At 39.0% G+C, this 24252-nt stretch overlaps 1 protein-coding gene across 4 annotated transcripts in view; it reads right to left on the reverse strand.

Annotated features, from left to right (window-relative positions):
- LOC126278568 (protein unc-80 homolog) overlaps window positions 1–24252 on the reverse strand; it is a 953735-nt gene that overhangs the window by 133709 nt on the left and 795774 nt on the right. For all 4 annotated transcript variants that reach the window (XM_049978772.1, XM_049978771.1, XM_049978773.1 and 1 more), the window contains 2 exons: window positions 19808–20011; window positions 16904–17020 (listed from right to left, as the gene is read on the reverse strand). In XM_049978772.1, coding sequence (XP_049834729.1) covers window positions 16904–17020; window positions 19808–20011 — 321 coding nt within the window. The remainder of the gene's footprint in view (window positions 1–16903; window positions 17021–19807; window positions 20012–24252) is intronic.

The raw sequence follows: 24252 nt of genomic DNA on the forward strand, positions 1-24252 counted from the left end.
CTAGTCAAGTTGTGCCATAAATTTCTCTTCTCCCCAATTCTATTCAATACCTCCTCCATAGTTATGTGATCTACCCATCTAATCTTCAGCATTCTTCTGTAGCACCACATTTTGAAAACTTCTATTCTCTTCTTGTCTAAACTATTTATTGTCCACATTTCACTTCCGTACATGGCTACACTCCATACAAATACTTTCATAAATGACTTCCTGACACTTAAATCTATACCTGATGTCAACAAATTTCTCTTATTCAGAAACACTTCCCTCACCATTGCCAGTCTACATTTTATATCCTCTCTACTTCGACCACCACCAGTTATTTTGCTCCCCAAATAGCAAAACTAATTTACTACATTAAGAGCGTCTAATTTCATAACCTAATTCCCTCAGCATCACCCGATTTAATTTGACAACATTCCATTATCCTTGTTTTGCTTTTGTTGATGTTCATCTTATAGCCTCCTTTCAAGAGACTGTCCATTTCGTTCAGCTGGTCTTCCAGGTCCTTTGCTGTTTCTGACAGAATTACAATATCATCGGCAAACCTCAAAGTTTTTATTTCTTCTCCATGGATTTTAATTCCTAGTGTGAATTTTTCTTTTGTTTCCTTTACTGCTTGCTCAATATACAGATTGAATAGCATCGGGATAGGCCACAACCCTGTCTCACTCCCTTCCCAACCAGTGCTTCTCTTTCATGCCCCTAGACTCTTATAACTGCCGTCTGGTTTCTGTACAAATTAGAAATAGCCTTTTGCTCCCTGTGTTTTACCCCTGCCACCTTCAGAATTTGAAAGAGAGTATTCCAATCAACACTGTCAAAAGCTTTCTCTAAGTCTACAAATGCTGGAAATGTAGGTTTGCCTTTCCTTAATCTATTCTCTAAGATAAGTCGTAGGGTCAGTATTGCCTCACGTGGTCCAACATTTCTACGGAATCCAAACTGATCTTCCCCGAGGTCGGCTTCTACCAGTTTTTCCATTCGTCTGTAAGGAATTTGTGTTCGTATTTTGCAACTGTGTCTTATTATACTGATAGTTCGGTAATTTTCACATCTGTCACCACCTGCTTTCTTTGGGATTGGAATTATTATATTCTTTTTGAAGTCTGAGGGTATTTTTCCTGTCTTGCTCACCAGCTGGTAGAGTTTTGTCAGGGCTGGCTCTCCCAAGGCTATCAGTAGTTCTAATGGAATGTTGTCTACTCCCGGGGCCTTTTTTCGACTTAGGTCTTTCAGTGCTCTGTCAAACTCTTCACGCAGTATCATATCTCCCATTTCATCTTCTTCTACCTTGTCTTCCATTTCCATAATATTGTCCTCAAGGACATCGCCCTTGTATAGACCCTCTACATCCTCCTTCCACCTTTCTGCTTTCCCTTCTGCTGCCCTATACATTGATAATCACAAGACTTATGGAAAAACAGAAAACTATGCTTAATTTTCTAACCACTAGTTTACACAAAAGAATACACACATGTAGTTCACTTCTTTGCAGAAGCATATGAACAAAAAACAAAGACTAAATTAATTTACAGTTTATCACACAAGTGCTGCTGCTACTGCTCTGCTGTACGTTCTCTCATCTCGGTGGCTGCCGCTACAAATGGCCAACAAGCAATATCTTAATATAGACATATAGAAAATAAATGGAATAAATCTCAGTTGAAGAGAGAAAATAATACTGTCACATTCAATGTAGATTATAATTCTACAAATTATGCAATAAACACAAAAAAAATTAGGGAATTATATTAAGTGCCAGTTGAGAAGGGGTGGGTACACAAAAATACTAGCAAAGAGGCCTTGATTCATTCCACATTCTAAAGAACACGATCAATGACTGAGAATGTCAGTTGAATGCTATGGCCATGAGAGGAAAACTTAGCTTACATACACCAGGAAATCAAACTGTACAATAAACCACCCAAGGAAATAAAAAAGAGAAAACTATATTGTCACATCATCAATGCAATTAAATCAAAATCTGAAAGCAAGATTGTCATTGAAGTAAAACACTTAGTCTGAAAGCATGCTTATTATGAACACCAATATACAGACAGAACACAACTGCCTCCTGCATGGAGTGCACTGCTAATTACACCAAAATGTAATATTCCAGAATATGCTAACTTTGCAAACATAATAAATTTTGAGTAGCTTATAGAACTGGTAAATATTAAATACAAGACATTTGCTGGGGATCAGATTTGAACTGGCAACCCACAGCATGCCAGTCAACAAAGTAACCACTATTCTGCAGCACATATTGCAGCAATATCAATATGTTTAAAAGTGCATCTCTTAAATAATATCTATTAAATAATAAAGAATTGCTAAAATAACACACAGTAGAGGCTGGTTAAAAATGTTGGGGTTGCTAAAACCATAAAAATAAATAATCTTTGTAAATCCACAATGTACTTTCAGAGTACAGTTCATGTTACTGGAAAACTGTACACTCCAAATCTATGACAGAAAATACTAACTTCCTTTCATCTTGCTGAGCTTATCTCTTTGATTATGATGGTATGCTGACTCACTTTTCCAGGCGGACAAACAAGAGTACACTCAAACATAATGCCACCAGAAACCAAGTGTACACAGTTACTTTCTCCATAAACTGAAGTCTAACACCTACCTCCCTTACCCACAACTGACCTTGTGTGATCAATCCACTTCATATCTCTATGAAGTATTACACACAGTTATTTGTAAAAGTTGATTAATTCCAATCATAGCTAATTGATACTATAGTCATAGGAAAGAATATCTATTTCATTTTATGAAGTGCACAATTTTACATTTCTGAACATTTAAAGCAAGTTGCCAATCTTTCCACCACATTGAAATCTTAGCAATATTTGACTTAATATTTATGCAGTTTTTTTCAGAATAAATTAGCTTAAAAATCAGGATAGAATCTGATACTGATTGCATCAGGCCATGGAGCTTTGCTCAGTTCTAACAATTTCAGTTGTTTCTGAACATCATTGACAATAAAACTTACTTCACTAATTTTTCAATTGTATGGGGATTAAATTGTGATTTCCTTTTTATTTATTTATTCATTCATTCATCCAAAGACAAATATCTTTGTACAGATGTCATCTTACATTGGCTTCCTATGATATATGTATGAAATTCATTATACTGTCTCGTAGAAGAAGGTGTAATTAGATGAAAGACGAACACTTAATGAAGGTTTATTCAGCACTTGCACATATGAGAGTGTGGAGCGAACTGCCTCTGGCCAGAACACATATAATATATATACAGCTACAGAACATTCCAGTACAATGATTCTTGGCATTTGTGGATACTTCTAGAATGTACTCAAACTGAATATAGAAACTAAAATTGTACAGTCCACATAAGTTTTGAACTCATGACCCCTCCATGCAACAGTTTAGTATCAAGTCCACTACACCATGGTGCTACTCAGCTTCTTTCGCGACATTCCTCCCTCCTTAAGTGAACAGCATCTTGGTGGTACATCCTCCTAGTTGGAAACAAGTTATCCATCTTGCATACTCCGACTCCTGATGACTGATGCTCGCCCTGGCGGTGATCTTCTTAGACCTTCTTTTGCTGCTACACTCATCCATCACCTTTCCACTTGTTGCCTGTTGCTGGAGCTTCGAATTTACCCCGGGTTGCAGGATCCTTGTAGGGCTTCATTCAAGATACGTGGACCGTATCTCTGAGCTTTCATTGTCTTGTGTCAGGGTCGAAATCTTCAACTTCATAAGTAAAATCAGACAACTATCTTACAATCTTATAAGGTCCAAAGGAGCGCCTGAGGAGACAAATCGTCCATGGAGGTCAATCCCAACATACTGGTAAGGCGTTTTGGCTGGTGAAATTGGTATGAGTTGGCCAAATGGTTTCTGAGGAACTGCCTTTCTCCTCTGGCACTCTCGACAGTGCAACACATAGTGATGGAAACTCCTACATAAACCTGGGCGGAAAAATCTCTTGCAGATTGTATCGTATGTCTTTATAAATCCTAAATTTCCAGCCTCGGGAGTATCATGGAATTTCTGTAGAACATCTAAGTGTACTGTTAGTCACCTCTTTCCAAATGGATCACAGTTTTTCTTGCAAAGTAATCCATTAACTACCTTAATTGTCCTTTCACATCCTCTGATCGATTTAACGCAGGCAAATTTGAGATCTTGGGGTCCTTCTGCTCATCAGAGATATCCTGGAGTGCAGTGAGACAGTCACTATCTTTATTAAAGTCTTGATGTTATTGCACAGAGTTTCTTGAGAGACAATAAACATCTTGGTGTTTTCTTCCACTTTTGTACACTATGGTAATGTCATATTCTTGAAGACATAGTGCCCACCTGGCGAGTCATCCTGTTGGATCCTGAAGACCTGTCAGCCGACAAAGTGAATGATGGTCTGCAACAACTGTGAATGGTCTTCCATAGAGATATTGTCGAAATTTGCGCATGGCACAGATCACAGCAAGACATTCTCTTTCTGTGGTTGCGTAGTTTCTCTCGGCTTTTGTGTCACAAAAGCATAGGCTATAACCTTCTCTTTTCCATCCGAAATTTGAACCATAAAAGTACCAATCCCATACCCGCTGGTATTTGTGTGTAGTTCTTTAGGTGCTCTCTCATCAGTCAGACCAAGTACAGTGTCAGTCATTAGAGCTATTCACAGCACATCGAAAGAATCATGTTGAGCACCACCCCAGATAAATTTAGTATCAGCTTTTAACAACTCTTGGAGTGGCCTGGCTTTGATACAACAACAGTATTAAGAATATAATCCGAGGAAGCTTCTCACATCTCTAATACTTTTAGGAACAGGAAATTCCATTATAGATCTTACCTCTTCTGGGTCTGCCCGCACACCTTCGTTTGACACAAGGTGTCCAAGTATTTTGATTTCTTTTGCTCCAAAGAGACACATTCTTGTACTAAGTTTCAGTCTGCTTCATTGGAGACACTTCAGAATGGCCCTCAGTCTTTTTATATGTTCATCAAATGTCTCTGAGAACACTATAATGTCATCTAAATAACAAAGACACATCGTCCATTTCAGATGATGTAGAAGATTATCCATCACCCATTCAGAAGTTGCTGGTGCATTGCACAAACCAAATGGCATTACCTTAAAATTATACAGGCCCTCAGGGGTGATGAATGCCGTTTTCTAACACTCAGCCTCATCTGCTTCGATTTGCCAGTATCCAGAGTACATGTCCATGATTGACAAAAACTTAGCCCATTTCAGACAATATAGTGTATCGTCAATTCGTGAAAGAGGGTAAATGGCCTTTTTAGTTAGCTTATTAAGCTTCCTGTAGTCAACACAAAAGCGCCAACTGCCATCCTTCTTCCTGATGAGGACCACTGGTGATGACCATGGGCTCTGCGAAGGCTGAATGTCATTCTTAATCATTTTCTGTACCTTGTCGTGAATTATTCGACATTCCATTGCTGACACATGGTATGCTCTCTGGCTTATTGGTTGATGGTCTCCAGTGCTAATCCGGTGCTTCACCGTTGATTTGTCTAATTTGCTCTTCATCTGTGGATTGAAGCATTCAGAGAACTCTTGAAGAATGGCATGTAGTTTTTTCTGTTGTTCCTTAGTGAGATCAGGTGATAGTTGTGCTAGAAGACCTTGTCTCGTAGTGACAGCAATAATTTCACCCACAGATTTGGCATGAGAGGTTTCTATGATGCTCAGCTGATCTTCAATTAATGGCTCAACATTTCTATATCTACATCAACATCCATACTCCGCATGCCACCTGACGGTGTGTGGCGGAGGGTACCTCTATCAGTTCTCCCTTCTATTCCAGTCTTGTATTGTTTGCGGAAAGAAAGATTGTCGGTATGCCTCTGTGTGGGCTCTGATCTCTCTGATTTTATCTCTTTGCGAGATATACGCATGAGGGAGCAATATACTGCTTGACTCCTTGGTGAAGGTATGTTCTCGAAACTTCAACAAAAGCCCGTACCGAGCTACTGAGCGTCTCTCTTGCAGAGTCTTCCACTGGAGTTTATCTATCATCTACGTAACTCTTTCACAATTTTTAAATGATTCTGTGATGAAGTGTGCTGCTCTCCATTGGGTCTTCTCTATCTCTTCTATCAACCCTATTTGGTACGGATCCCATACTGGTGAACAGTATTCAAGCAGTGGGCAAAAAAGTGTACTGTAACCTGCTTCCTTTGTTTTCAGACTGCATTTCCTTAGGATTCTTCCAATGAATCTCAATCTGGCATCTGCTTTACTGACAATTAATTTTATATACTCTTTCCATTTTAGATCACTCCTACTGCCTATTCCCAGATAATTTATGGAATTAACTGCGTCCAGTTGCTGACCTGATTTATTGTAGCTAAATGATAAAGGATCTTTCTTTCTATGTATTTGGAACACATTACACTTGTCTGCATTGTGATTCAATTGCCATTCCCTGCACCATCCATCAATGCTCTGCAGATCCTCCTACATTTCAATACAGTTTTCCATTGTTACAACCTCTCGATATACTACAACATCATCTGCAAAAAGCCTCAGTGAACTTCTGATGTTGTCCACAAGGTCATTTATATATATTGTGAATAGCAACGGTCCTACGACACTCCCCTGCGACACACCTGTAATCACTCTTTCTTTGGAAGACTTCTCTCCATTGTGAATGACATGCTGCATTATGTTATCTAGGAACTCTTCAATCCAATCACACAATTGGTCTGGTAGTCCATATGCTCTTACTTTGTTCATTAAAAGAATGTGGGGAACTGTATCAAACACCTCGCGGAAGTCAAGAAACATGGCATTTACCTGGGAACCCATGTCTATGGCCTTTTGAGCCTCGTGGACAAATAGTGTGAGCTGGGTGTCACACAATCATCTTTTTCAAAACCCTTTCCTACAGAGCATATTTCTAGTCTCCAGAAAAGTCATTATACTCTAACACAATACATGTTCCAAAATTCTATAACTGATCGATGTTAGAGATGTAGGTCTATAGTTCTGCACATCTGTCCGGCATCTCTTCTTGAGAACAAGGATGACCTGTGCCGTTTTCCAATCTTTTGGAACGCTACGCTCTTCTAGAGACCTATGGTACACCACTGGAAGAAGGGGGGCAAGTTCCTTCATGTGCTCTGCATAAAATCGAACTGGTATCCCATCAGGTCTAGCGGCCTTTCCTCTTTTGAGCAATTTTAGTTGTTTTTCTATCCCTCTGTCATTTATTCTGATATCTACCATTTTGCCATCTGTGTGACAATCTAGAGAAGGAACTACAGTGCACTCTTCCTCTGTGAAACAGCCTTGGAATAAGACATTTAGTATTTCGGCCATCAGCCTGTCATCCTCCGTTTCAGTACCATTTTTGTCACAGAGTGTTTGGACATTTTATTTTGATCCTCCTACCGCTTTGATATAAGACCAAAATTTCTTAGGATTTTCTGCCAGGTCAGCACATAGAACTTTACTTTCGAATTCATTGAACACCTCTCGCATAGCCCTCCTCACACTACATTTCGCTTCATGTCGGTGGCTATGTTTATGTTAGCTGTGACGTTCCCTTTGCTTCCGTAGCAGTTTTCTAACTCGGTTGTTGTACCGCGGTGGCTCTTTTCCATCTCTTACAAACTTACTTTGCACATACTCATCTAATGCATATTGTATTGAACTTTGTCCACTGATCCTCAACACTATCTGTACTTGAGATAAAACTTTTGTGTTGAGCCATCAAGTACTCCTAAATCTGCTTTTTGTCACTTTTGCTAAACAGAAAAATCTTCCTACCTTTTTTAATATTTCTATTTATGGCTGACATCACCTATGCTGTAACCGCTTTATTATCACTGATTCCCTGTTCTACGTTAACTGTTTCATATAGTTCGGGTCTGTTTATCACCAGTAGGTCTAATACGTTATTGCCACAAGTCAGTTCTCTGTTTAACTGCTCAAGTTAGTTTTCAGAAATTACACTTAAAAAATTTTCACTGGATTCTTTGCCATTATAAACGTTTGAGTCTCCGAGTGTATATCTGGTAAATTAAAATCTCCGCCCAGAACTATAACATGGTGGGAGAATCTACTCGAAATCTACTCCAAATTTTCCTTCAGGTGCTCTGCCACAACTGCTGTTGAGCCAGGGGGCCTATAGAGAGATCCAATTACCATGTTTGAGCCTGCTTTAACTGTGACCTTCACGCAAATTATTTCACATTTTGGATGTCCGTCAATTTCCTTCGATACTATTGCACTTTTTATCACTATAAACACGCCTCCCCCTTCACTGTCCAGCCTGTCTCTCTGGTATACATTCCAATCTGAGTTTAGAATTTCATTACTGTTTACATCTGGTTTCAGCCAACTTTCTGTCCCTAGTACTATGTGGGCATTGTGACCATTTATTAATGAGAGAAGTTCTGGAACCTTTACATAGACACTCCTGCAGTTTAGTGTTACCAAATTAATATTGTCATTCCCTGTTGCATTTTGCCTACTGATACTTTGTCACGTCTCATGAGGCATCTTGTCAGGCCTAGGGAGGGAATTCTCTAACCTAAAAAACCCACAGGTGCACTCCACACGTACTCCACTACCCTTGTAGCTGCTTCCTGCATGCAGTGCATGCCTGATCTATCGAGGGGAACCCTACATTTCTCCACCTGATAGCTAAGGTTGAGAAATATGCACCCCAGATCTCCGCAGAATCATCTGAGCCTCTGGTTTAAGCCTTCCACTCAGCTGCAAACCAGAGGACTGCGATCAGTTCTGGGAATGACACTATAGATAGTTAGCTCAGATTCCACCCTGTGAGTGAGGCTTTCTGCCTTCGACAACTCCACCAACCGCCTTTATGAACTGAGGATGACCTCTGAACCCAGACGGCAGGACTCATTGGTACCGACATGAGCAACAATTTGCAGTAGGTGCACCCATTGCTCTCTATCACCACGGGTAGGGCATCCTCCACATCTCGAATGAGATCCCCGGCAAGCAGACAGAGTGAACACTGGCCTTCTTTCCCAACCTTTCCGCTATTTCCCTCTCCCCCCCCCCCCCCTTGGTGCCTGATCGGACCTTGCTGAAAAGGAGCGGCCACATGTCCAATCACAGGCATAGCGGATGACACGACATGGCCAGCCTCCACATTGAGCCTCTACCTCGTGCGACGTGAATGCCACTGAACCCACCACTCCCCTTGGGGAGAGGGTGGCCCAACTGCGCCTGGTATCCATGAAGATGTCTCGACAGCAGGCACTGTGAATGAAGCATGTAACACCTGGGGTATACCATGCGATGCACTAGACTCCCCTCTGCCGCTACACTCCGTGCCAGCAGCCTGAAGATGGCTGACCGTGGCCATGAGCACATTCAGCTGTTTGCGAACAGTGGCCAGCTCTTCCTGCATCCATACAGAGCAGTCTCACATCCTATCCATCCTAAGAAATCAACAATTTACTGTAGAGAGTTAAGTAATCAATTTTTAACTAGACTGCTAATTGACTAAAGGTGGCTGATAGCTGACTAAACTGTGGTTACTAGACACTTCTTGTTGGAAACAATGAAAATAAGCACTAACTGTCTCTGGACAGTATTAAAAACAAACACGAAATCTATGGAACACTATTACTAATACTCGAAAATTAAAGCTTCCTAAAAGCAAAAACACACGGAAAAACAAGTGACAACAAAGTAAAACACAGTTAATACTTAAATTTACATAACTCGCTGCACAGGAGATGTGAAGCAGATGGCACTTACGATGACACTAGCACTACTGGCATTACAGCTCACTAAAGGGACTCTGTCTGACTGTATTCAAAACAAACACGAAATCTATGGAACACTATCACTAGTTCTCGAAAATTAAAGATTCCTAAAAGCAAAAACACATGGAAAAAGAAGTGACAAATAAGAAAAACAGTTAATACTTAAATGTATGTTGCTTGCTGCACAGGAGATGTGAAGCAGACAGCAGTTACGATGACACTAGCATGTTTGCTATGCAAATGCGTCTTGGAAGGATCTGCGGTTCTCAGCGACAGTTAACTATCCACAATTCACTGAGTCCGTTCTCAAATGAGACAACAGAGGCTGGGATGACCAAGTTTTTTTCAGTGGTATTCTTCTCTTGTATTCCACTAGAAGATCCATGGGTTAATGCATGTCATGACACGTGAAAGTTACCTTTCTAGCGCTGACTGCAGGAATGACCACTTCATCCAGCACACATAGTCTCCACACACGTGAATGGGTATCTTCCTGTCCACAGTATCACATATCATAATCTTCCAGCGACCACAATCTATAATTGCCTGAAGAAGCTTTCAAAAAGTCCCATCCGAGAATGATGTCATGACTACGCTCTTGTAAGACGATGAATCTATAGGCTATGTATGGCCACTTATACCCACATGAATGGTACACCTTCCTGTAAGTTTCACATATTTCCCACTAGCCACCTTCAGCAGAGATGTTTTGCTGTCGACGGATATGGTTTTTTGCAACTGGCGACAGTACTTCTCTGAAATGACCGAATATGATGCTCCAGAGTCCACAAGAGCTTTGGTTGGGTGGCCATCCATGAGGATATTCATGTAGTTTCCTATCAGTTTTGAAGTGACCAATGGCAGAGGATTTTTCTCTTTGGTGGCCTCACCTCCAAGACAGGCTGGAGCTTCTAAACGGCATGGAGATCTTGATTGGCATGTTTGGGAGTGTACTCTCCAGTGGCTAGCTTGCAGCAATGGTGACCTATGTTGTCCTGCACCCATGTCTTCTTGTTCGTCTTCATCGTCCTGGAGTTGGCGTCATCTAAGATTTGTATGCTGTCTTCTGGTTTGGGCATCATCAAATGTCCGATGCCTTTCTCGACAATAGTGCACCACATGTCGCGGTCATCTGTAGTGGAAACATACTGGTTGGTTATCCTGTGTCCTTCGGATGACTGTCTTCCTTGGTGCCCAAACAGGTTCCTCATGCAACATTGTAGGAATGGCAAGCCATCTGGGTTTCGACTTTTTCATCATTTTAAAGGGAAATGAAGGATGAGAGATTGGGTTCAATGTCTGTTCCATTTATTCCCTTATGACCTCTTGAAGAGTCTCAGTTTTTTGCTCACCATGCAATCCAAGTGCTTCTGAAATTCCTTTCTTGCTATCTGACAAAGAACACTAGTGAACTCAGTTGCTTCCTCCATCAGAGACATCGATACGACACTTGGAAGCCATTCAAACTTCTTGCATGAAATTCTTTTATGGTGCATTGTCTCAATATACTGGCATCATTTATGGAGTCATCTGCTGTCGAAACTTCCTTCAGGAGTAGGGCTTGATACATGTTCTCAGCAACACCCTTCAAGAGATGTGCAACCTTGTCTTCCTCCTTTATTCGAGGATCCACTATTTTACACAGCTCCAAGACATCTTGGATGTAGGATGCTGTAGTTTCTCCTCGACGCTGTGCCCTGCACTTTAATTTATCTCCAGCCTTCCATTTCTGTCATTGTGTGTCACCGAAATACTTGCTCAGTTCCGTTTGGAACACTTCCCAGCTTGTGAACTTCTCCTTATTGTTCTCATACCATTGCTTGGCAGTGCCCTACATGTAGAAAAATATGTTATCCAAACACACAGTATCATCCCATTTGTTAAATCTGGCTATATGCTCTTATACTTTCAGCCACTTGTTTGGATCTTGGCCATTTTCACCAAAGAAACCAGAAGGATGTCTCATGTGGTGGCACACCGTTGCTGTCATCATAACTTCCTCTTTTTCTTCTGTCTCCAACAGATGTGATCTGCTGAATATGGCTCAAACTCGGGTTTCTTGCCACATTAACGGCGGCTCTGCTGTGGCCTAATGGGAGCCACTGTGTCATCGATAATGTGCGCTATCATAAGTTCCAATACGCGTTGCCTACACCAGAATAATGTCACGCAGAAGAAGGTGTAATTAGATGAATGACAAACACTAGCTTCACTTAACGAAGGTTTATTTAGCACTTGCACATTAAAGAGTACTGAGCGAACTGTCTCTGGCCAGAACACATACAGTGTATATATGGCGTTGAGGAAAGAAGGTGTAATTAGATGAATGACAAACACTAGCTTCACTTAACGAAGGTTTATTTAGCACTTGCACATTAAAGAGTACTGAGCGAACTGTCTCTGGCCAGAACACATACAGTGTATATATGGCGTTGAGGAGGTCATTCTGTTCAAGATATCTAATTATGTTTGAGCTCAGAATATGTTCTAAGAATCTACAAAAAATTAATGTCAATGATATTGGACAGTAGTTTTGTGGATCATTTCTACTAACCTTCTTCTAAATAGGCGTGACCTGTGCCTTTTTCCAAGAGCTGGACATGGTTTTAGGATCTACAACTGATTACAGTTAGAATAGGGGCTAATTGAGCCACAAATTCAATATAGAATCTGACAGGGATTCTGAGGCCTGAAGCTTTATTCAATTTTAACACTTTCAGCTGTTTCTCAACACCACTGACACTAATATTTATTTCATTCATGTTTTCAGTGGTATGAGTATTAAATTGGGGGCAATTCTCCTGGGTTTTTCCTCTGTACTGGAACATCTGAAAATGGAGTTCAGCATTTCAGCTTTTACTTTGCTACCCTCAATTTCTATTCCTGTCTCACTAGCTAGGGACTGGACACTAACTATGGTGCCACTAACAGCCTTTACATATGACCAGAATTTCTTTGGATTCTATGAAATGTCATTTGACAGTGTTCTGCTGTGGTAGTCATTGAAGGTATCATGCCTTGCTCTCTTGAAAGCCAAGCAAATTTCATTCAGTATCTCTCTCATTTCTCTGTCTATAGCCCTATGCTTTGTTTTACACCTATTTCACAGTAATCTCTGTTTCTTTAGAATTTTTTTACAGTGACTGTTCCCTCTCATTATGAACTGTTCTATTGGATACATATCTATCCAGCGTGTGGTCAACTATTCTTTTAAACTTAAGCCAGAGTTCCTTTACATGCTCCTGACCTGTGCTGAAAGTTTCAAGTTCCTCATTGAGATAGGACATTACTGATTTTTTATCTATTTTACTGGACATATATATCTTTCTGCTTGTTTTAGTTGTCCTTCACTTTAGTAATCATTGTTGCCACAAACACGTCATTTGTCACTGATAGCAGTTTTGTTGTGGACATCCTCAAAGGGGTCAGGCCTATTTATTGCTATTAAATTCCGATATATTCTCACCATGGGTGGGGTTCCTAACTATCTGTTTTAGGTAGTTTTTAGAGAAGGCATTTAGTAAAGTTTCATAGGGTGTCTCATAATGCCCATCACTAACTAAATTGTAATTTTGCCAATTAATTGTTGGAAGTTTAAAAGTCTCCACTGATGACTACAGGACGATTGGGGAATTTACGCACATGTGAACTGAGGTTTTCTCTGAAGTTTTCAGTTACGTCAGGAGATGAGTCTGGTGGACAGTAGAAGGATCTAATTATCATTTTATGCCCACACCTGATACTGAGTATTGCCCAAATAATCTCACATGCAGCTCCAATTTCCATTTCGGTGGATTTGAGTTTTTTGACCACTGTGACAAGTACACCATTTCCATTTCCCATTTGCCTATTATTTCAATATATACTTAAATGGTCTCCAAAAATCTCACTGCTGTCAATTTCAGGTTTATGCACTTTAAGTTTTGTTATATTAGATTTTTTATTTTGACGTAAGTTAATGTTATTAGTCTTTTTTATATTAAGAGCTACTTTACTGTTATTTTACTAGTTTTGTACTGCCAAAGGTGCCTTTCAGCTTTTACTTCTAACATTTCTGATATCTTGTCTGTAATTATTATATTGCTGTCATGAGCAAATAATAGTTTCTCCTTGTTTGACCCACAGTGGGAAGTCATTAATGTAAATGAGAAACAGTATTGGGCCTAAAATGCTCCCTTGAGAGATACAAATGTTCAAATATACTTGATCTGAAAGATGTTTTACCATATAATTTCTGCCATTTGAAATTTACGATATCTCTACCCTCTGCACTCTGTCTGCTGGGTAAGACCTAAACCATTTATTTACCACTTCCCCTTATTCCTAGTGCTTCAAGATTACCTAGAAATATTTCATGATCAACTGTGTCAAATGCTTTACTGAGGTCTAGGAAAATGTATGTTACTTGTTCTCCTTTATCTGCAGCTTATAAAACTACTTTTGTAAATTTTGCTATAGCAGCTTCTGTTCCCTTTCCAGTCCTGAAATCAAACAGTTCTTTGCACAGAAGTTGGTGTTTATTTCAACAATCCACCAGTCTGTTTTTCATAATAGTTTCTATTCTTTTTGAAAAGGAAGGCAGTGATGAAACTGGTCTATAATTCTCAATGTTTTCTGTATCGCATTTTTATGTATCAGAAGAGTTTTCATTTGCTTTAGGTTATCAGGAAAGTAACCTGATGAGAATGACTCATTTATAATGTTTGTTAGGAGTGCTTTTATGCTGCTAATGCAATCTTTTAGTAGACATATTGGAACTTCATCTAGATCTGCTGACATTTTCCTCTTAAACGGATGTCCAATTCCACTGATTTTCTCCCCAGTAGTGGGTAGCATCAGCATTGTGTAAGGTACATAGTCAATTTTAGCTGTGCCTTGGCTTTGTGCTACCAGTTTCTTGTTTTACTTTATTCCAAATGGCTTTGCTTTTATTGTTCGAGTTCTGTATGGTCTTATCATTTTGGATTCTTTTTGCTTCCTGGAGCAGTTTTCTGTATGTCCTTTAGTATCTGAGAAAGAATCATAAGAAGGCTGGGATGCTCTACATTTTCTTTAAAAGAACTGAGATATTCGAGAGTTTCAGACTATGTTCTGATACCTTTTGTTACCCAGTTCTTGCTCCTCGAGTCCCCATCAGAATGTACTACCTTAAGACATACCTCTTCAGGTTTTAATTTGAATATATTCCTAAATTCACTGAATTTTTCATTTATCTGCGTTCCTCAATATGCTTCTGACCATGTTGGGCTGGTTATCTGCATTGTAAATTCATATAATTTTCATTTCAAAAACACCCTTCTGTAGCTAACCACTTTTGTTTGTAGGTATTTCAAGTTGTGCAATTTGACCAAAATGATCCGGTACCCCAAGGTTTTTAACAGCTACCTTACAACATTTATGGTTAATATGTGTTACAATATGGTCAATACTAGAGGATGAGTCTTTAGTTATTCTTGTGGCATTTGTTACCCTTGTGAGAAACAATAACTGTACAGGATATTCAAGAATCTGTTGCTGACTTCATCCACTTTCATCATATTGAATTGATATTTAAACCTCCACAAATAACAATACGTCCTTTATGATTACTTATCTTCTCCAACACATGTATTAATATGGTGAAAAAGGCATTTTTACATCACCATTAGGAGGCCTGTATAAGCACAGTATAAACAGTTTTTAATTGTATTTTGTTCTTTTAACACTACCACTTAGAATTCAAAGTGTTTTTCTTCACTCAGAGAAATTTTTATATAACTACATGAGCAGCCACCCCTCATTAATGTTATAACAAGCTAACTCATAAGAAAATAAAAGTATGTATTCAGTTTCAGTTCCTTTGCACCAGTAGTTAGTAATGCAGACAACCAAGGTATCTATGGCTTCCAGTTCAATTTCCAATTGTTGCACTTTGTTTTTTATTGACTGAACATTTTGGTGTAATACTGTTAAATAATAAAAATTATGTATCACAGGTGCTTCTTCTTCTTCCTTCCTTCTATTAAAAAATCCTTTAGCTGGTAAGAAGGCACTTTCATCCTTTTACTCACACTGCTACTTGCTAGTTCTTCTACAGTTACTGTTCTGCTAATGTTTCTGCTGCCATAGCTATTGATACCTGGCCTGCTTGTGGTAATGACACTGCTACCATTACCAATGTTCTTCTCTTTTTGTCCACTACACTGCATCCTGTATCTTCTGTTGCTATTGATATAGTACTCCTTGTCATTACTGCTGTTGTTATAGCCACTGATGATGCTGAAGCTAATTCCTCTTCTGCCAATGTTATTTAAGTTGCTTCATTTGCAACTGCTGCTTCTGTGACATCTACATGCAAGAGAGCAGGCTTATCCTCAATAGCTGGTTGTGGTTCCATTCTTGATTGGAGCCTCTTTTGTCTATTCCTTTGTAAATGAACATTTGAAACGGAGTTAACATCAGTATTTACATTAAATAGATCTTGACTTGGGGTTGTTAACATTTCTAAAAAATGAATTATTTAATTAAAGAAATAATTAAAGGACATCATATTGACAGAAGTGTGATTTAAATGTCACATAGCTGGGATCCACAGGGGTGGGTTCAACCACCAGTTGGAAAGGGTGTCCTCCCTTCCTTTCTTTGCAGATATGTGAAAGGTGTGTCATAAGTGTATTTGTAGAGTGCGGATGAGTGCAATGGATGCTTGTATAGTGTAGTGTTATGTCTGTGATGTATGATGAAGGTGATGCAAGAAGTCTTGGAACATGGCCTTCTCCTCTTGCGTAGCTCAGTTTCCCTATGTGGAAGATGGGTCACCACCAACAGTAATACATTTCCTCCTGCAGAGAAGTTTTGGAATTTAATTGAGGACATTGACACAAAGAATGGTGATCAGGAGCTTTATTCCACCACCTCTCTTTGTCTTGCTGGCCAAAATGCTGTCAGTGAAAAATTGACCCACTGCCATGACTTGAACCAGTTTTCTGCAAAGCTGAGAGGCAATATAATTTCCTAAAAGTAATAACAAATTTACATCCATGACATATACCAAATAATATCCAGTAATTTAAGTAGAACTTAATCAATAATCATAAATTACGATTGCCTGTGAGAACATTAAGAAAACCCTTGACTACTTTCCTTCTTACCTGGCATGTATTAATGAGAGTTTTTAGATGTTGCATATGGACAATATACGGATATCTTGACAAAGTTTCATATACGCCTTTCAGCAAACCAGCAGCTGCTTCCCAGTCAGTGTGACGCTGAAACATGTACAGAAACAAAGCTTCAGTTAGACAGAGTATGCTAAATCTACAATTGTACGCCTACTACAATAGTGCAAGTTTATATGCCAACTAGCTCTGCAGATGACGAAGAAATTGATGAAATGTATGATGAGATAAAAAAAAATTATTCAGATAGTGAAGGGAGACAAAAATCTAATAGTCATGGGTGACTGGAATCAGACAGTAGGAAAAGGAAGAGAAGGAAATGTAGTAGGTGAATATGGATTGGGGCTAAGAAATGAAAGAGGAAGCCGCCTAGTAGAATTTTGCGCAGAGCACAACTTAATCATAGCTAACATATGGTTCAAGAATCATGAAAGAAGGTTGCATACATGGAAGAGGCCTGGAGATACTAAAAGGTATCAGATAGATCATATAATGGTAAGACAGAGATTTAGGAACCAGGTTTTAAATTTTTAGACATTTCCAGGGGCAGATGTGGACTCTGACCACAGTCTATAGGTTATGAACTGTAGATTAAAACTGAAGAAACTGTAAAAAGGTGGGAATTTAAGGAGATGGGACCTGGATAAACTGAAAGAACCAGAGGTTGTACAGAGTTTCAGGGAGAGCATAAGGGAATAATTGACAGGAATGGGGGAAAGAAATACAGTAGAAGAAGAATGGGTAGCTTTGAGGGATCAAATAGTGAAGGAAACAGAGGATCAAATAGGTAAAAAGATGAGGACTAGTAGAAACCCTTAAATAACAGAAGAAATATTGAATTTAATTGATGAAAGGGGAAATATAAAAATGCACTAAATGAAGCAGAAAAAAGGAATACAAACGTCTCAAAAATGAGATTGACAGGAAGTGCAAAATGGCTAAGCAGGGATGGGTGGAGGACTAATGTAAGGATGTAGAAACATATCTCACTAGGGGTAAGATAAATACTGCCTACATGAAAATTAAAGAGACATTTGGAGAAAAGAGAACCACTTGTATGAATATCAAGAGCTCAGATGGAAACCCAGATCTGAGCAAAGAAGGTAAAGCAGGAAGGTGGAAGGAGTATATACAGGGGCTATACAAGGGCGATGTACTTGAGGACAATATTATGGAAATGGAAGAGGATGTAGATGAAGATGAAATGGGAGATACAATACTGTGTGAAGAGTTTTACAGAGCACTGAAAGACCTGAGTCGAAGCAAGGCTGGGAGTAGACAACATTCCATTAGAACTACTGACAGCCTTGGGAGAGCCAGTCCTGACCAAACTCTATCCTCCGGTGAGCAAGATGTACAAGACAGGCAAAATACCCTCAGACTTCAAGAAGAATATAATAATTCCAATCCCAAAGAAAGCCGGTGTTGGCAGATGTGAAAATTACTGAACTATCAGTTTAATAAGTCACAGCTGCAAAATACTAACGCGAATTCTTTACAGACGAATGGAAAAACTGGTAGATGCTGACCTTGGGGAAGATCAGTTTGGATTCCATAGAAATGTGGGAGCACATGAGGCAATACTGACCCTATGACTTATCTTAGAAGAAAGATTGAGAAAAGGCAAACCTACATTTCTAGCATTTGTAGACTTAGAGAAAGCTTTTGACAATGTTGATTGGAATACTCTCTTTCAAATTCTGGAGGTAGCAGGGGTAAAATACAGGGAGCAAAAGGATATTTACAATTTGTACAGAAATCAAATGGCAGTTATAAGAGTCGAGGGGTATGAAAGGGGAGCACTGGTTGTGAAGGGAGTGAGACAGGGTTGTAGCCTATCCCCGATGTTATTCAATCTGTATATTGGACAAGCAATAAAGGAAACAAAAGAAAAGTTCGGAGTAGGTATTAAAATCCATGGAGAAGAAATAAAAACTTTGAGGTTCGCCGATGACATTGTAATTCTGTCAGAAACAGCAAAGGACTTGGAAGAGCAGTTGAATGGAATGGACAGTGTATTGAAAGGAGTGTATAAGATGAACATCAACAAAAGCAAAACGAGGATAATGGAATGTAGCCGAATTAAGTCGGGTGATGCTGAGGGAATCAGATTAGGAAATGAGACACTTAAAGTAGTAAATGAGTTTTGCTATTTGGGGAGCTAAATAACTGATGATGGTCGAAGTAGAGAGGATATAAAATGTAGACTGGCAATGGCAAGGAAAGCGTTTCTGAAAAAGAGAAATTTGTTAACATCGATTATAGATTTAAGTGTCAGGAAGTCATTTCTGAAAGTATTTTTATGGAGTGTAGCCATGTACGGAAGTGAAACATGGACAATAAATAATTTAGACAAGAAGAGAATAGAAGTTTTCAAAATGTGGTGCTACAGAAGAATGCTGAAGATTAGATGGGTAGATCACATAACTATGGAGGTGTTATTGAATAGAATTGGGGAGAAGAGAAATTTGTGGCACAACTTGACTAGAAGAAGGGATCTGTTGGTAGGACATATTCTGAGGCATCAAGGGATCACCAATTTAGTATTGGAGGGCAGCGTGGAGGGTAAAAATCATAGAGGGAGACCAAGAGATGAATATATTAAGCAGATTCAGAAGAATGTGGGCTGCAGTAGGTACTGGGAGATGAAGAAGCTTGCACAGGATATAGAAGCATGGAGAGCTGCATCAAACCAGTCTCAGGACTGAAGATCACAACAACAACAAGCGTATCCTCGTGCAAACTTAATTGGTATTATTTATACAGCTTCATTCACCATTCAGGAATTCTGGCACATGACAGCAACAAAATTATAGTTACAATAAAAGTACACTAGATTTTCAATAGCTAATCTAATTTATTTAGTATGTTACTTACCCTTATCGAGGGCTTTTTATAAATCTTGCTAAATGTTTTATCAAGTCTGCGTAAAATTGAAATCAGAGCTGGTCTCATTGCTTCATTTGTCCACTCTGTGGAGGGTAGAATCTCATTCATGTATCTTTGTAGACCACGACACATCATTGTGTCAGGATCATAGGGGGCAACCTTCAGAAGGCTATGTGCCACATCTGCAAGACGCTATGAACATAGAAGCAGTCAAAATACAGGGAAAATGAATAAATAAATAAACAAAGAAAAACAACACATGGTTGAAGTCATAATGAGATCATATGTGAAGCATGGTGTTTATTTTCCACATTTTCAGTGTCTGAAATGTAGCAGAATTTTTCAGGCAATGAACTGCTATTAATATCTCTTTTGCTTAATTTTCCTGAAATAATTAGTACAAAAATAATCAACTTGTTTGGCAACAATGTTGCATATTTGTCTGCTACTGTAATGGAATTGGTCATTGATGCTATGTCCACTATGAACTGAATCATGCAATTCGCACAATTGTAGCACTCGATACATACAAATACTCTGAGCACCCAATGAACTCAGACAACCAGATTACCTGATACACAACGATAGTTCTAAAATCATATAACTTTTGGTATTCTTTGGTATATTAAACAAATTAAAGAAAATTATTTCACTTCATTAAATATATACTAAACTGTAGAATAAAAAAATATTTCAAAATGTAAAAAGTTGTGTTGCTTAAAATTTTGTGTGAAACTTTCGAAATGATCCAAATCTATTATTATTACTATTTAAATAAAATATCAACTATCAATATGTAATCGTCGCACTCTTGAGTTCAATGTGACATAAGTGTCACTGATCCCTTCGTATCTTGGTTGGTTTCTGACACAAGGTAAGGGCATTTGACAGTGTGGACTCTGTTCTGTTCTGAAGTACCACATTCTTGTTTTACTTGTGAATTAAGTAAACCTGTTGATCCTACAGCATCAAGTAGGAAGGAATTATGTGTCTTAAACCATTGTGACTCTTGTCTGCTTTCTTTCTTTATTGATAACCCTCGGTGTTGACATCCTGCATTGTCATATTGCTTGAAAAATGGGGGTGGAAGTTCAACACCGACTAATATAAATGATGAAGCTGACAGTTGCTCAGTTGTTTCACAGTTCTTTACTTTCAGTTCACAACCACCAATATTACACAGTTATAATGGCCAGTTCACTATTGGTTAACTTTTGATAAGCCTCATTAATAGCTTGCAGACAAACATTAGCATACTGCTACAATAGTTTGCTGTTGAACATCTATGAGCGGTAAATATCTGACCACATAGTTCACTATTTCTCAAATAAATTGAACAGGCACTGTCATTGTTTTAATACATGGCCTATTTATGTTACACTAATTCCACTGCTCAGTTGACGCATTACTCTAATTCATACAGATTTCCTGTCTGAAAATTGGCAGTGGACTGACTGTCTAGGGGACCAAAAATCAGGCCTTTATATAGCCTTACAATAACAGGCACTTTAACTATACACTGTTCAATGTTTAAGTTATAGAAATTACAATTAAAACATAACGCATTCAATTAACTTAATATGTATAAAAATTCCTCCTTTTAAACAGTTACTTCTACTACATGAGTTATGCCGCATTATTTGTTTGAATGATGAAATTAACAGACGTATTTATACATACAATTATTTTGACACACCTGGTAATTATTTTGGAATTAAGGGCTGGCTTTGCTAACATGTCTTTGAATAAAGCCAAATAAATACTTAAAGAATCCTAGTAGTTCTTCTTCCAAATGTTTCAAATTAGTACAAAATTTATATTTGTTTGTAAGTCAACAATATAATCTAAGTCAGAAACAATTACTGATTTCACCCTTTAACAAAAGATATTAACTAGGAATAGTCAAAATAAATTAGGAAATTGATGACATACACAAAACTAAGCACAAAATTAGATCTGGTTCTATATTTCTTAAGACTGAGGGCCAATCTTTCTCTTTTATGGAGATGCCGATTATACTCCTGTATGTTAATAGCAATTATGCAAAACTGAAAATAAAATGAATTTAAGGAAGCAGATGGCAAAAAAGCTTGCTTCGCCAAACATTGAGCCTACTTCAAGAAGAAACTACAATAGAGTATCACAGAAAAGTTGATGGGGGGAAAGGTGGGGAAGGGGGGGGGGGGGGGGGGGGAATGGGGATCAAAAATGGAGAGGAACAGGGTGGTGCAGGCACATAGGCAGAGGGCAGCACACAAAGAGAGTGGTAGATGGGAACGGGGAGTTGTGATAGGACAGAGGGTATTATAATGATAGCTCCCATCTGTGCACTTCAGAAAAGCTGAGGGTAGAGGCAATGATACAGGTGGCTCAGGTAGTGAAGCAGCCAATGAAATCAAGCAAGTTATGTTCAGCTGCATGTTGTACCACAAGGTGATCTACTTTGCTCTTGGCCACAGTTTGGTGGTGGCCGTCCATCCTGGAGGACAGCTGACTGGTAGTCATACCAATATAAATACCTGTGAAATAATTCCTACAGAGCTGGTATATGACACAGGTAACTCCTCAATACTGTTCACATTAAGCAATAAGCAAAGTCTTTCATGAAGATTTGAGAGGACCAACTACTATAATAAACTTTCTAATTTATTTAGCTTGTCTTGTTGAGTTGGCTCCAGGTTTTGTTGTCTAGGGGCCTTACTCTTGAAGCTGAAAATCTCACTATTTAGGTAATCATGATTGGATTGAATTAAATAAATTTGAGGATTGTTGTTGCAGAATTTTTGTTTTTATGTAAATATATTTTAGTAAATCATATAGTATTTTGATTTCTGATATTAATAAATTCAAAATTAGATTGTTCACACAAAAATACATCCGATCAAATCACAGGCATGGTGATGACTCCCACACTCTGTGGAAAAAAACATATTCCAAAGGGTTTACAATTTTTCTCAACAAATGAATTTCTACTAGTTTCTGTTACATTATTAATTTCGATTATTATTTCATAAATGAATCCAGAAATAAATATAGTAAGTAGTAGAGGATTGAGTAATTTCAAATGTTTCTAAGAAAGTTAATGTTAACTGTACCTTCAGAACTAGTGCTTATCGATTATAGCATCGAAACTAAAATATTTTCTAAAGTAATTCCTTTTTTTATCAATTTTAGCTTGAAATATAACATACTGTGTATAAAAATATATGAAAGTTTTCAGACAAGCAACGAAGATAATAATGATCTGTCCAAAATTCGAAAACTAATATTGTTATCCACAACAATTGTTGAGGAAAAGTAATGCTAGAGGAGGATGTCCCGTTACACACGGACGCTTTCACAGGTGGTCCGGCCTCTGATGGGTAAGGATAAGCCAGTGACAGAACTGTAATAGGAGGCACTGGATGGGTGGAGTGGGCAGATCTTGCACCTGGCTCTTCCACACTGACATGATCCCTGTGGTAAGGGGTTGAGATTAGGAGTGGCATATGGATGCACTAGGGTATCGTGGAGGTTCAGTGGTTGACAGAACAATACTCTATAAGAGGTGGGAAGGACCTTGTATGCAATGTGCTTCATTTCAGGGCATGATGATGGGTAATCAAAACCCTGACAAAGGATCTGGTTCAGCTGCTGCAGTCTGAGGTGGTACTGCTTCACAAAGGGGGCTCTCCTTTGTAGCTGATTCTTGGGGCTAGTAAGAGGATTGGGGGCATGAGGGTGAATTGCATGGGAGATCTGTTTGTGGACTAGGTCTGGGTCTGGGGAATAGTACCTGTCTGTGAATGCCTCAGTGAGACCCTGGGCATGGTAGTTCTTGTCACTGCAGATGTACCACCTGGCAAGACTGTATGGGAGGAATTTTTTGGTGTGACAGAGATGACAGCTGCTGAAATGCAGGTACTGTTGGTGGTTAGCAACGGACAATGGTGTGGATGGAGCTATCACACAGGAGGAGGTCAATGTCAAGGAAGACAGCACACTGTATTGAGGAGAGCCAGGTGAAGCAAATGGCAGAGAAGTTGTTGATGTTGTGAAGGAATGAAGATAGGGTGTCTTGGCCCTGAGCCCAAATCATGAAGATACCATCAACAAACCTGAACCACAATAGGGATTTGGCATTTCGGGAGGCTTGGAAGGTCTCCTCTAGATGGCCCCTAGACAGGTTGGCATAAGAGAGTGCCATGCACTTGACCATGGCTGTGTTGTGGATTTGTTTGTATACCTTCCATTCAGAGGTGAAATAACGGTGAGGTGTGATAAAGTAAGTAAGGTGTTTGAGGAATGAGGTACTGGGTTTGGAAACTGGAGGACACTGGGAAAGGTAATGTTCAGTTGTTGCTAGACCATGGACATGTGGTAGGTTAGTGTAAGGTAAGTGGTGTCAACAGTGTTGAGTAGGAATCCAAGAGGTAAAGTGTTAGGGAAAGTGT

The sequence above is a fragment of the Schistocerca gregaria genome, chromosome 6 (assembly GCF_023897955.1).
Source record: "Schistocerca gregaria isolate iqSchGreg1 chromosome 6, iqSchGreg1.2, whole genome shotgun sequence".
In the NCBI taxonomy this organism is placed as follows: domain Eukaryota; kingdom Metazoa; phylum Arthropoda; class Insecta; order Orthoptera; family Acrididae; genus Schistocerca; species Schistocerca gregaria.